Source organism: Prionailurus bengalensis, chromosome C1, assembly GCF_016509475.1.
Source record: "Prionailurus bengalensis isolate Pbe53 chromosome C1, Fcat_Pben_1.1_paternal_pri, whole genome shotgun sequence".
Lineage (NCBI taxonomy): Eukaryota > Metazoa > Chordata > Mammalia > Carnivora > Felidae > Prionailurus > Prionailurus bengalensis.
The window spans coordinates 185232832-185247457 of NC_057345.1; the positions used below are offsets into that span (position 1 = coordinate 185232832).

Consider the following 14626-nt stretch of genomic DNA (forward strand, 5'->3'; position numbering starts at 1 on the left):
TTTCCAGGAACTCTATTTACAAAACATGTTTTTATTTTTACTCAACATTTGTCAGTTAACCTTGTTATCCACATGGGCTCCAGGATCTACTGTCAATCTATGGAGATGGTTTATAGGGAAAAGTAGAATAAGTTCATCTATCACATATGGTTATCAGTTGCACATTACACTGTTTCATGTAAAAACCAGGTAGAAGACAAACAAGACATATGTACCCTCTTGGAAGAATTTGGTTCTTAACTTCCTTCTTATGTCTTTATCTATGCCTCCTGGCTGTTTCAAAGGTAATTTGGTCTAATGCATCCATTATTGTTAGTTTGCCCCTAAGGACAGCCATTGGTGGGGATGAACAGAATGAGAAGGAGCATTCAGTTCAGGGATTTCAAAATTATAAGAGAAGGGCAGGCATGGGAAATAATAAAATTTCTCATAATAAAATGTTTTTCTGAAATAGCATCATACTAAGAATTCTTACATGTTCTCTTTTCAAAGGGATGGAATTTCACGAGGAACTTCATAATCTAGGGGCGAAAGAAGGCTTGAAAGGAAGAAAACTCAACAAGGCAACTGAGAGTTTTGCCTGGAACATTACAGTATTGAAGGTAAATGAAATTCCCAGGGACCTTCTTTGCCTTTATTATTCTTCTCCTCATGTCTCCAAAGTGTAGAGAAACATCGGTGGTTAAATGCAGTGATTTGAATTTTTAAGTAATATGTGGCCTAAATCACCAGGTTCATGCTCTAAGTGATGGGGAGATTGACATACTTTTTGCCCTAATAGGGCAAACGAGGTTTGTGGTGGAGACAGAGGACAGCACGACCTAATTCCACTGCCTGGTGGTTGTGCTTGTGTGTTTTTACTCACATGGACTCTGCTGTTCATGTCAACATAGCTGTTCTTGTCTGTGGCAAGAATAATGCCAAATGTTGTGGGAGAAGGATCCAGCACAAGTGATTTGGAAGAGCTTTAAACCTCAGAATATCTGGAACCATTTAGGATTATTTTATTTTAAGAACAGTTTCTATAAATATATTTATTTTTGCAAATAGCTTTGGAAGTCAGTTTCTTGAGATTATGATTTGCTCTGCTGAAAATTAATTTTAGGAGTTTGAAGTAAAGATGCCACTTTTCATATTTTCTTATGTGAAAGGACAGATGATTTAGGCAGTTGGAATAATTTATTCCTGACAGTGTGTTGAGAAGAAAATAGCCACAAACGTGATTAATTAAAAAATTACTCATTGCCAATGTATAAAGAACATCTACTATATGTCATATACTGTTTTACAAGCTTTAATAAACTAACATTTTAATATGCACAACAACCCAATACTACTATTATTCTCATTTTAGAGGTGAGAAAACCGAGGCATTAAAAGCTTAGGTATATTACCGAAGGTCACTCCACTAACAAACAATGGAGGTGGAGTTTGAACCCAGACAGCTTGGTGCCAAAGAGATATGTTTATGAGGAGGTGCCAGGTGAACTGTAAGACATGTTACAAATGTTTCTTAAAAATTCAGTTCACAAATATTTGCTAACCTCCTACTATGTACTGGACTTTATGCTAGGTATTGAGGGTCCATGGAGAGCGAAAGAGGCACAGACCTTGACCTCATGAATTAACAGTCTGGAGGCAGGAGGTGGGATGAGGGAAAATAGGCATCATTTGCTTAATGAGCAGGGAGGAGCTATAGCATTAATATGAAGAGGGGCTTATTTTATAATATTAGAAGACAACATGTCAGCATGAACCCTGACTCAAACACTTTCTGATCAGATATTTATGTGGTCTTGTTAATGTGCCAGTCACTGAGAAAGGAGCTATGGATACAAATATCAGAAGAGTAATACCTGGGCCTCCAGGACTGGTGTACCAAGGGAGACAGACATATAACCAATAATGGCCATCAATTATTCAGCACTTAATATGTGACAGGCGCTCACAGCTAAGTAGTTTATATACATTTTCCCTTTCTTCTTTGCAACAAAGGTGTGCCCTTGCAGCAACTCTTGCTGACCCTGGTATGCCTCTATCCATCTCACAGATGAGGACATTGAGGCTTAGCAAGGTTTAAGCTTCTTGCCTTCATCTAGTAAATGGCAAAGCTGAGATTTCAACTCATGTCTGGGGTCTATACTACACTGTCCTTCTGCTCCCCATAAAACTCAATCCATGTGACTGAGTCTAGGCAGCCTAGTGCAAGGGTGAGGCAGGCTCTGTGTGCACATTGCCTGATAGCTGTGAGGCTTTAACCAAATTGTATGATCCTTCTGAAGGCTGACAATAATATTAGAGTGACAATAATATATATATTTTGGAAGTTTATTTTGAGAGAGAGCACGTGCATGCAAGTTGGGGAAGGGCAGAGAGAGAAAGAGGGAGAGAGAAAATACCAAACAGGTTCCCCCCGATGTGGGGCTTGATCCCATGAACTGAACCATGAGATCATGACCTGAGCTGAAACCAAGAGTCAGATGCTCAACAAACTGAGCCTCCTACGGGCCCCTAGAGTGACAATAATGTTAATACTCAGGGTTTTGTGAGAATTAAATGAAGTAATATATACAAAATGTCTAAGTCACAGTGCATAAAACTAGACACTGTATACACACATGTGCATATATAAAGTAATAATAATATACATAGTTATATGTATAATATATATGTGTGTGTATATATGTGTGTGTGTGTGTGTGTGTGTATATATATATATATATATGTATATGTATGTATGCTATTATTTTTGCCACGCAAAGATGACATTGTAGGAACAAGTTTGTTGTTTGTTTCTTATTTTATTTAGAAGTCTTTTAATAATTAATTTTTAAATTGCGATTTTTTATTTCTGTATTAATCTGTGACTTAAGCCCATTCACTGTTCTGTGTTTATTTGGTTTAGTGACAGGGGCTGGTTGCTAGATCGGGCTGAGCAAATACTATACATGCCATTCTAAGACAGATCTTTTGAAACATGACCAATATTCTACTATTGTAGCTAATGTACTAGCTGCTAGCATTTCAGCTTGAGTGCTAGGAACTTAAACAAGAATAGTGAATTTTTCCAAACTTTTAATATTTCCTTTCCTTCATTGCATTTGGTGGGCTTGTTAGTCAGGTGCTCTTTCCACAGTGCTGAACAAATGACCTTCTTGGACTTTGAATTTTTAGCTGAGGGACAGAGACTAGGCTCTTTTGGAGACGTTTAGTTCAATGATGCCTCTCTGAGAAGATCCTCCTCTCTAAGACTCTCCCTTTCTTTTTTTCTTTTTAAGGGTTTATTTATTTATCTGAGAGAGAGAGAGAGAGAGAGAGAGAGAGAGAGAGAGAGAGAGAGAAAACAGGGGAAGGGCAGAGAGAGAGAGAAAGAAAATCCCAGCAGGCTCTGTGCTGTCAGTGCAGAGCCCGATGCAGGGCTCAATCTCCAGAACCACAAGATCATGACCTGAGCAAGTCAAGAGTCAGATGCTTAACTGACTAAGCCACCCAGGCACCCCCCTCCCTTTATTTCTTGTATCTTGAATGTGAAACTCTTAATTCCTGCTTTGTTCTCCAGCCTTCCTGTTGATTTTCCAAGCTTCTAAAGTCTTCCAATAAATCCCCTTTTTCTTAGTTTTCTAGATTCAGTTTATATTGCTTACAACTGGTTGAATAAGCAGTAACCAAACTTTTGAGACATAAACAGTGAATAGGTAGAATATGGCAGGGCCCGCTATAAAGTTGTGCATTGCCAACAGAAAAAGTTTCCTTACACGCAATTTATATATGTACTCTCTACTAACTAGAGGAGGGAGTGGGGATTGATGAATATTGGTTGAATATATGGGTTCGTGAAGCTAAAAATATTTAATTCCAATGTACTTTCCAACAAGTAGGGGAGAAGCTGAAAAAAATGAGAAATGTACGTCTAGGAAAAAGGTTGTTGGGACCAAGGAGTGGCGGAAAGGAGCATTGGCTTTAAAGTACATTGAGCTGAGACTAAAAAAGTAATTCTTTAGTTTATGTTTTCTGAAATTCAGTATTACATTGATACGATATTAATAAATGAAGGGGAAGCTAGAGAAAAATTGGCAGAGACAAAGATAAATAGCTCTATAATAAAATGAATATGAATTATACTTAGTGTCTACACTTTCCAAGCCAGAGATGAGGACTTAGGATCCAGCAAGAAAGCTGAAGTCAAGATGGTCCTGGAAACAATCCATGTTTTTTTTTTTCCTTCCATTCATATTTTAGTACCATACATGGGTCCAGAATAGGGAGTTGCTTAGCATATCATTTGCATTTCCCCACACTTTGGCCATATGCCAATAGCCAACTATAATATTTTCCTCCTATCCATTTCTTTCTCTTTCACTGCTGAGCACAGAATCAAATTCTATATATAGCCATTGTATTTATTTGGGGTGATGTGATGACACATGTCTCAATGACTCAGTCTTCAGTATATTTTCTAGATAATCATTGGACCAAGATAGTTCATCTCATACTACCATCAGACATTAAGAGTTACTTCCATCTGTCTTTTCCCCATGCTATCCTTCAGAAATGAGTGTTACTTGGTTATTAACATAATATTAAAATCTTACAATGGGAATTTTCCCTGTTCTTTAAGTCTTCCAGAAAGAGATGCTACAATTTCACTGGCTTAGTTAACCTATTGTAGTAAATTGTTATTAATTTTGGAAGTGTTTCACTCATGAGAGTTTTGAAGTTCTTTTGGAAGAGAGATATGAATTTATACTATATGTCTGAGAAAACACAATGTGTTATTATGTGGAATCCATTTAAAGGCTTGGACTCCATCCAGAGTGTCTTGACTCCTCAAGTATAAAAAGAACTTCATTGTAAGGCAGTCACACCTGTAAAACTGAAATTAGAAAGAACCCTTGAGTAGCATTTTAGTAAGCTTTCCCAGTATATATTTTTCTAACTTGGCCTGTTAGGCATTTTAAGGAACTAAATTCAATTATCTTTACATTTTTAAAAGTTTGATGAAAAAATCAATTTTACCAGGCTAGACATGTGTCAAGTAGAAATATATAAAAAATAATATTCAAAAAATATAACTAGTAAACATTTTATTGTAAAGGAAAAATTATGAAGTTAGGTGGTCACTAGAGCTTAAAAAGGAATAAAAATATTAGGAAGTGGCTGACTTCTTATTGTTCATAAATTTCATTGATTACTAGTTGAATGACATGTATTAAATAAATTATGATGAACAATTACTTCATCAATGAGCACTTCTATTAATTGATATGTATTTATACTTTCCCTATATAGATTTACAGCTTGTAATTTAATGCATTCCAGTGTGTGCCACACAAAAAAATCCAGTTGGAGCATCTGGGTGGCTCAGTTGGTTGAGTACCTGACTCTTGATTTCAGCTCAGGTCATGATTTCTCCCAGGGTCATGGGATTGAGCCTGTGTTGGGCTCTGCACTGAGCATGGAGACTGCTTGAGATTTCCTATCTCTCTCTCTCTGTCTAAAATAAAAATAAAAAAACAGTTCTTTGTTGTAGATTTATATTCAGTAGGTATGACTAATCTTTTCTGCCTGACTTGTTGGCTTTTTATTATTGTTTAAGCCTTTGCTTCTTCTGCTTTTTCTTGGCAACATTTTCATTTTTCTTGGGAAGAGCAGAGGCTGGAGCTTTTCACTTCTCCTTGGGTACTTGTGTTTGTAATGCAGGCAGGTTCTCTTATTCAGGCCCCAAATTTCAGGCTGTCACATCTCTGGGAAATATTGCTGAATAAGGGCAATTAAGTGGATGTCAGTGTGGTAATACACTTTCTAACAGAGCCTGCAAAACCACTTGAAGTCTCATTGTTGAGAGACAGGAGAAAGGAAATAAGATGATGGGTTATTGAGAAAAGAAGTATGAGAGGTATCCATCTCTGAAAGACTGAATGATAGCAAGAATGGAGTCACCCTCAACCAAATGACCATTTAAAATAATTCTTTGTGACTGTGTGTGTGTGTGTGTGTGTGTGTGTGTATCAAATCAGCCTCTTTTGGTATCCATAGTGACCATATATCCTGGAGGCTTCTCTGAGGTTATATCAAGAAGGGACATGTCCAGTGTCCTCTATGTTGTCTATTGAGAACCTCTCCAATGGTGTTTCTGGTAGCTGTTGGCTCTTGTTGTAGTAGAAGCTAGAGAAAGGCTGGCTTTCCTCCTGAGGCAACTCTTTGAGAAAAGAATGTCAGTTTATGAAGTCTAGAAACAGACCGCCAGTGACAACAATGCATTAATAATAAACTATTCTTCATATTGATAATACTATCAATTGTTAAGTAACCTAAAGCAAAGGAATCAAGAGTACAGACTCTGAAGCCAGACACTTTCTACCTGTGTGTCCTTGGAAAAACTTCCTTTTGTCTCTGTGCTTCTGAGTCAATTGGGATATGCTAGATTGTGCTGTGGTAACAAAAATGTGAAAATCTCAGTGACTTAAAACAATAGCTTGTTTCTTGCCTCTACTGTATGTCCATCACAAGACATACACAACAAGTATATTTTAGGAACACAAACTAATAGGAACTGTATCTAATATTTCTACAATCCTAGAGGTAGGGAAAAGCACAAATTGGTTTTAAACACTTCTGCCATATGTTCACTTCTGTCCTAGGTCTGCCATATGACACATGGAATCATAGTTTCCTTCTATTTATATTTGAATGGCCAAAACAAGCCACATGGTCAGATCTGAATTCAGTGGAGTGGGGCAAGAGTATACTTCCTCAAGGAAAGGGAACAGATTTTGGTGAATATAATGAGGTTCCTCAATTATACCCACTTCATAGGATTATATGAGGACTAAATTGTAGAGGCCATTTTTAGGCAAACAGCCTTGAGCAATGGAATGTAGAAAGGGCCCACAGTGTTCCCCTGGCTGAATACAGACTGGCCATCAGGTGACCCACCTCAGTATATCCACAGGCCCTAACTGACCAATGGGCTACTTACAACTAGGCACAGCTACCAAAAAAGGGAGAATTCCATACATTGCCATACCTCTTCCTCTTCTCCCTTTAAAACCGAACCCCACCCACTGCCTCTCCTTTGCTGTCCTGCCTGCCATTCCCTCGTGTTGTATTCAATAAACTTCTATCACCTTGTTTTGCTTGAGGTGAATCCTTTTACCTTCTGCATCACCAGCTTCCACCCAATCACCACCCCACATTTTGAGGTCCCCATCTGATTTAAACACCCCGTGAACACCACGTAAGTGAGTTAAGATATATAAAGTGGTGTATGGCATATAAAAAGTGCTGTATAATTGTTATTTTTATTATTAGTAATTAGCATTCACTGCTTATAATAAGCAGGTAAGTGATTTTCACACAACATCTTAAGTCATTTTAAGGGTAATGCTGTGAAGTTAGTGGTACTACACCCATTTTGTAGATAAGAAAACTGAGGCTTGAGAGGTTAAGTAACATTCCCATTGGCGTACAGGTACTGAGTGAGGGAGCAAGAATCTAAATCCAGAGCCCATGCTGTCAGCCCACTATGCTATATTGTTGGAATATTAATAGTACCATAATAATGATATATTAACTGAGTGCTTTCTATATATCAAGTATTGTACTAAGTGCTTTATGTCTATTATCTTATAGAGAGTAAGTGTCCTGTCCACATAACATGAGAATTCCAATCACCTTGGTAGTATATTCCCACGGTGCAGAAAGGTACATTGAAAGCGTGTAGCTTTAGACCACCAATTCTCCTTGTTCTGACATTATACTCACCAAGCAACTCTGTTGTCAGTTTGGCTTCCCAGGCATACTTTTCTGGTGGAGACAGAATGGATTGACCAACTGACAAAACTAGTCCTATCTGCCCGGAGGTCGCATTTGTTTTTGTAAACGCATCAGTTAACTTCCTTCATTACCAGTGCATCTCCTATGAGTTTGGGTAGCATGTGAATTAGCTCCCCAGATGTAATTGAACACTTGGACAGATACCACTGAAATTAGGAAAGGAAAACAAAATAACAAAAATACCAAAGCAGAGGGCCTGACCCTGGACCCACCCTGAGAACCCAGCCAGCCTCCTCCTGTTTCTCTTGGACCAGGTTACTGTTCACTCGATTTCAGTCTAGATGTTGCCAGCCTCCACAACTTGATGAGGTAGAGGAAGTGCCTCCAGCAAGAGCTTTGCAAAGCCTATAATCCTATTCATATTCCTTCCTCAGCCCACTCCTCTACACCCTCAACTCTATCTCTCAGATGTTCACTCTGTCCTTTATCACCTAAGCCATTAGAGCAAAAGTCCTGGAATCTTCTTCCTTTGAATAGCAAACCTGAGATGATTTGGAAATGAGAGGTGAAGTCCTTATAGGTAAGGACTCCTCAGGCTTCACTGAGAAGAAAGGAGCCTGACAGGAATATTGAAGAGACTGTAAGTCATTAATCTTGAGATGTGGGCTTACAAAGAGTTTTCAATAAAGCTTTTAATTCTGTTAAGTCTAAGGAAAATATTTTCTAGTAATACATACAAACTAACAAGATTTGGGGCTGTGAATTCCTGTCTATTTTATCTTAAAATTGATTATCTGAGAGTTTTGACGTATAGGAAGTTGGACATGAGTTTAAAAATCTTCAACTAATATAATTTTTAAACATTAGATTATCTTCTCTGGGGCTAGATTTTCTCACCTAAAGATGGGATCAGGTTTTATGATAGCTAGAGTCCTAGGTCTTCACATTTTATGACTATATATTATTTTCAATCTTTTTCTGTGCTTAACTACATTACATTGCTTAAACACACTGATCCTTTTGTCACTAAACTTATCAATAGTGTAAATCTCTCTACTTATATACCCTCTCTTTTATATCTTACTCCTCCTCCTTTGATTTATTTTTAACCTATGGCACTATGAAACCCTAATTACACTCCGTTTCTATTCTTACTTCACAATTTCTCACTGTAATCTCTCCCACTGCTATATTTTCCCTTCCTGATTGCGCTTTACAAATAAGATGATCTATTCTTACCATCTTGTTGGGAATTTTTGTTTTCCAAAGTTTTTTTTGTATTGTGCTAAAATACATAGAATATAAATTTTGCCATCCTAACCATTTTTAAATGAACAGTTCAGTGGTATTAAAATGCATTCATAGTGTTGTGCGACCATCACCAACATCCATCCCGACTCTTTTCTCTTGTAAACCTGAAACTCAGGATCTATTAAACAATAACTCTCCATTCCTCTCCCTCCCCAGCCCCTGACAACCACTGTTTGATTTCATGTTTCTATGATTTTTGACTACTCTAAGTAGTCATATAAGTACCTCATATAAGTACCTCATATAAGTGTGATCATGCACTATTTGTCCTTTTTTTTTTAAATATTCATTAAATTTATTGACAAATCGGTTTCCATACAACACCCAGTGCTCATCCCAAAAGGTGCCCTCCTCAATACCCATCACCCACCCTCTCCTCCCTCCCACCCCCATCAACCCTCAGTTTGTTCTCAGTTTTTAACAGTCTCTTATGCTTTGGCTCTCTCCCATTCTAACCTCTTTTTTTTTTTTCCTTCCCCTCCCCCATGGGTTCCTGTTAAGTTTCTCAGGATCCACATAAGAGTGAAACCATATGGTATCTGTCTTTCTCTGTATGGCTTATTTCACTTAGCATCACACTCTCCAGTTCCATCCACGTTGCTACAAAAGGCCATATTTCATTTTTTCTCATTGCCATGTAATATTCCATTGTGTATATAAACCACAATTTCTTTATCCATTCATCAGTTGATGGACATTTAGGCTCTTTCCATAATTTGGCTATTGTTGAGAGTGCTGCTATGAACATTGGGGTACAAGTGGCCCTATGCATCAGTACTCCTGTATCCCTTGGATAAATTCCTAGCAGTGCTATTGCTGGGTCATAGGGTAGGTCTATTTTTAATTTTCTGAGGAACCTCCACACTGCTTTCCAGAGCGGCTGCACCAATTTGCATTCCCACCAACAGTGCAAGAGGCTTCCCGTTTCTCCACATCCTCTCCAGCATCTATAGTCTCCTGATTTGTTCATTTTGGCCACTCTGACTGGCGTGAGGTGATACCTGAGTGTGGTTTTGATTTGTATTTCCCTGATAAGGAGCGACGCTGAACATCTTTTCATGTGCCTGTTGGCCATCTGGATGTCTTCTTTAGAGAAGTGTCTATTCATGTTTTCTGCCCATTTCTTCACTGGGTTATTTGTTTTTCGGGTGTGGAGTTTGGTGAGCTCTTTATAGATTTTGGATACTAGCCCTTTGTCCGATATGTCATTTGCGACTATCTTTTCCCATTCCGTTGGTTGCCTTTTAGTTTTGTTGGTTGTTTACTTTGCTGTGCAGAAGCTTTTTATCTTCATAAGGTCCCAGTAATTCACTTTTGCTTTTAATTCCCTTGCCTTTGGGGATGTGTCGAGTAAGAGATTGCTACGGCTGAGGTCAGAGAGGTCTTTTCCTGCTTTCTCCTCTAAGGTTTTGATGGTTTCCTGTCTCACATTTAGGTCCTTTATCCATTTTGAGTTTATTTTTGTGAATGGTGTGAGAAAGTGGTCTAGTTTCAACCTTCTGCATGTTGCTGTCCAGTTCTCCCAGCACCATTTGTTAAAGAGGCTGTCTTTTTTCCATTGGATGTTCTTTCCTGCTTTGTCAAAGATGAGTTGGCCATACGTTTGTGGGTCTAGTTCTGGGGTTTCTATTCTATTCCATTGGTCTATGTGTCTGTTTTTGTGCCATATTTGTCCTTTTTTGACTGACTTATTTCACTTTGCATAATGTCCTTAAGGTTCAGTGATGTTGTAATAAATTCCTTTATACAGCTAAATAATGTTCTGTTGTATACATTTTGTAGGTGTGTTTTACATTTATTTGTAAGTTTATTTTTATTTGTTTTATTTTATTTTTATTTTCATTCCAGTATAGTTAACACACAGTGTTGTATTAGTTTCAGGTGTACAATATAATGATTCAATAATTCTATACATTATTCAGTGCTCATCAAGATAAATGTACTCTTTAATCCCCTTTACCTATTTCACCCATCCCACACCCACCTCTCCTAATCATCAGTTTGTTCTCTACAGTTAAGAGTCTGTTTTTTGGTTTGTCTCTTTTTTTTCCTTTGTTCATATGTTTTGTTTCTTAAATTCCACATATGAGTGAAATCATATGGTATTTGTCTTTCCCTGAATGACTTACTTTGTTTAGCATTATACTCTCTAGATCTATCCATGTTGTTGCAAATGACAAGATTTCATTCTTTTTGGTGGCTAAGTAATATTCCATTCTATGTATGTACCATATCTTCTTTATTAAGGAGCACTTGGGCTGCTTCCATATCTTGGTTATTGTAAATAATGCTGCAATAAACATAGGAGTGCATATATCTTTTCAACTTAGTGTTTTCATTCTCTTTGGGTAAATGCCCAGAAGTGGAATTATTGGATAATATGGTAGTTCCATTTTTAATTCTTGAGGAAACTCCACACTGTTTTCCACAGTGGCTGCATCAATTTACATTCCCACCAACAGGGCACAAACATTGCTTTTTCTACACATCCTTGTCAAAACTTGTTTCCCATGTTTTTGATTTTAGCCATTCTGACAGGTGTGAGGTAGTGGTATCTCATTATGGTTTTGATTTGTATTTCCCTGATGATCAGTGATGTTGAGTATCTTTTCATGTCTCTGTTGGCTTTTGTATCTTCTTTGGAGAAATGTCTGCTTATGTCTTCTGCTCATTTTTAATTGGATTATTTGTTTCGTGTATGTGTGTTGAGTTGTGTAAGTTCTTTATATACTCTGGATACTAACTTTTTATTGGCTATATCATTTGCAAATATCTTCTCCCTTTCAGCAGGTGATCTTTAGTTTTATTGATTGTTTCCTTTGGTGTGCAAAAGCTTTTTATTTTGATGTAGCCCCACTAATTTATTTTTGCTTTTGTTTCTCTTGCCTCAGAAGACATACCTAGAAAAAATGTTGGTATGGTCAATGTCAGAGAAATTACTGCCTTTGTTCTCTTCTAGGATTTTTATGATTTCAGATCTCACATGTAGGTCCTTAATCCATTTTGTGTTTATTTTTCTGTGTGGTATAAGAAAATGGTCCAGTTTCATTCTTTTGCATGTTGCTGTCCAGTTTTCCCAATACCATTTGTTAAAGAGATTGTCTTTTTCCTATTGCATATTGTTGCCTTCTTTGTTGAAGATTAATTGAACATAAATCGTGGGTTTATTCTTGGGCCCTTTATTCTGTCCCATTGATCTGTTTCTATTTTTGTGCTGGTACCATACTATTTAAATTACTATAGATTTGTAGTATATCTTGAAATCTGGGATTGTGATACCTCCAGTTTTGTTTTTCCTTTTCAGTTGCTTTGACTATTCGGGGTCTTTTGTAGTTCCCCACAAATTTTAGGATTATGTGTTTTAGTTCTGTGAAAATTGCTGTTGGTATTTTCACAAAGATTGCATTAAATCTGTAGATTGCTTCGGATAGTGTGAATATTTTAACAGTATTCGTTCTTCTAGTCCATGAGCATGGAGTATCTTTCCATTTGTTTGTGTAGTCTTCAATTTCTTTTATCATTGTTTTATAGTTTTCAGAGTACAGGTCTTTCACCTCCTTAAGTTTATTCCTAGACATTTAATTCTTTTTGATGCAATTGTAAATGGGATTTTTTTCTTAATTTCTCTTTCTGCTACTTCATATTAGCTTATAGAAATGCAATGTATTTCTGTATTAACTTTGTATCCCATGACATTACTGAATTCTATCAATTTTAGCAGTTTTTTGGTGGAATCTTTAGGGTTTTCTGTATATAATATCATGGCATCTATAAACAGTGAAAGTTTTACTTCATCCTTACCAATTTGGATGCCTTTTATTTATTTTTCTTGTCTTATTGCTATGGCTAGGATGTCCAGTACTATGTTGAATGCAAGTGGTTGAGTGGACCTCCTTTTTTTTTAATTTATTTTTTTTAAATTTTGTTTTTTCAACGTTTATTTATTTTTGGGACAGAGAGAGACAGAGCATGAACGGGGGAGGGGCAGAGAGAGGGAGACACAGAATCGGAAACAGGCTCCAGGCTCTGAGCCATCGGCCCAGAGCCCGACGCGGGGCTCGAACTCACGGACCGCGAGATCGTGACCTGGCTGAAGTCGGACGCTTAACCGACTGCGCCACCCAGGCGCCCCGAGAGTGGACCTCCTTATCTTCTTTTCTGATCTTAGGGGAAAAGCTCTCAGTTTTTCACCATTGGGTATGATGTTACCTATGGGTATTTCATATATGGCCTTTACTATGTTGAGGTATATTCCCTCTAAATCTACTTTGTTGAAGGTTTTACTATGAATGGATGGTCTACTTTGTCAGATGCTTTTTATGCTTTTATTGAAATGATCATATGGTTTTTATCCTCTCTCTTATTGATGTGCTGTATCATGTTGAGTGATTTGCAAATATTGAACCACTCTTGTGTCCCAGGAATAAATCCCACTTGATTGTGGTGAATGATTATTTGTAAGGTATTGTTGGATTTGGCTTGCTAATATTTTGCTGAGGATTTTTATACCTATGTTCATGAGAGATTGACCTGTACTTTTCTTTTGTTTTTTCTTTTCTTTTTCTTTTTCTTTTCTTTTCTTCTTCTCCTCCTCCTCTTCCCCCTCCCCCTCCCTGTCTTCCTCCCCATAATTCTCCTCCTCCTCCTCCCCCTCCCCCTTCTCCTCCCCCTCCCCTTCCTCTTCCCCCTTCTCCTCTTCCTTCTTCTTCTTCTTCTTCTTTTTCTTCTTCTTCTTCTTCTTCTTCTTCTTCTTCTTCTTCTTCTTCTTTTTCTTCTTCTTTTCATAGTGTCTTTACCTGGCTTTGGTATCACGATAATGCTGCCCTCATAGAATGAATTTGGAAGCTTTCTTTCCTCTTCTATTTTTGGAATAGTTTGAAAAGAAGAGGTATCAATTCTCTTTAAATGTTTCATATCATTCACCTGTGAAGCCATTGGTTCTGGATTTTTGTTATTTGGGAGTTTTTTTTATTACTGTTTCAATTTCAGTTCTGATCATGTCTCTTCAAATTTTCCATTTCTTCCTGACTCAGTTTTGGGAGGTTGGATGTTTCTGGGAATTTATTCACTTTTTTCTAATTTGTTCAATTTGTTGGCATATAATTCCTTATAATGTTCTCTTAAATCCTTGTATTTCTGTTATATTTTTGTTGGTTGTCATTTCTCCTGTTTCATTTATGACTTTGAGTTCTCTCTCTCTCTCTCTTTGATGACTCTGGCTAAAGGTTTATCAATTTTATTGATCTCTTAAAAGAACCAGCTCCTTGTTTCATCAATCTATTCTATTGTCATTTTAAGGTTCTTTTATTTAAAAAAAAGTTTATTTATTTATTTTGAGTGAGAAAGAGAGATACAGTGGGAGAAGGGCAGAGAGAAAGGGAGAGAGAGAATCCCAAGCAGGCTCCATGCTGAAGTGCAGAGCCCAACATAGGGCTTGAACCCATGGACTGTGAGATCATGATCTGAGCCAAAATCAACAGTCAGATTATCAGCTGACTGAGCCACTCAGGCACCCCTGTTTTAAGCTTTTATTTCATTT

The 14626-nt window shown here is 37.4% G+C and overlaps 1 protein-coding gene across 1 annotated transcript in view; it reads left to right on the forward strand.

Moving 5' to 3' along the window:
- Positions 1 to 14626, forward strand: part of PLCL1 (phospholipase C like 1 (inactive)) — a 342078-nt gene that overhangs the window by 281858 nt on the left and 45594 nt on the right. The window contains exon 5 of the mRNA XM_043577410.1: positions 493 to 602. Within this exon, the coding sequence (XP_043433345.1) occupies positions 493 to 602 (110 nt within the window). The remainder of the gene's footprint in view (positions 1 to 492; positions 603 to 14626) is intronic.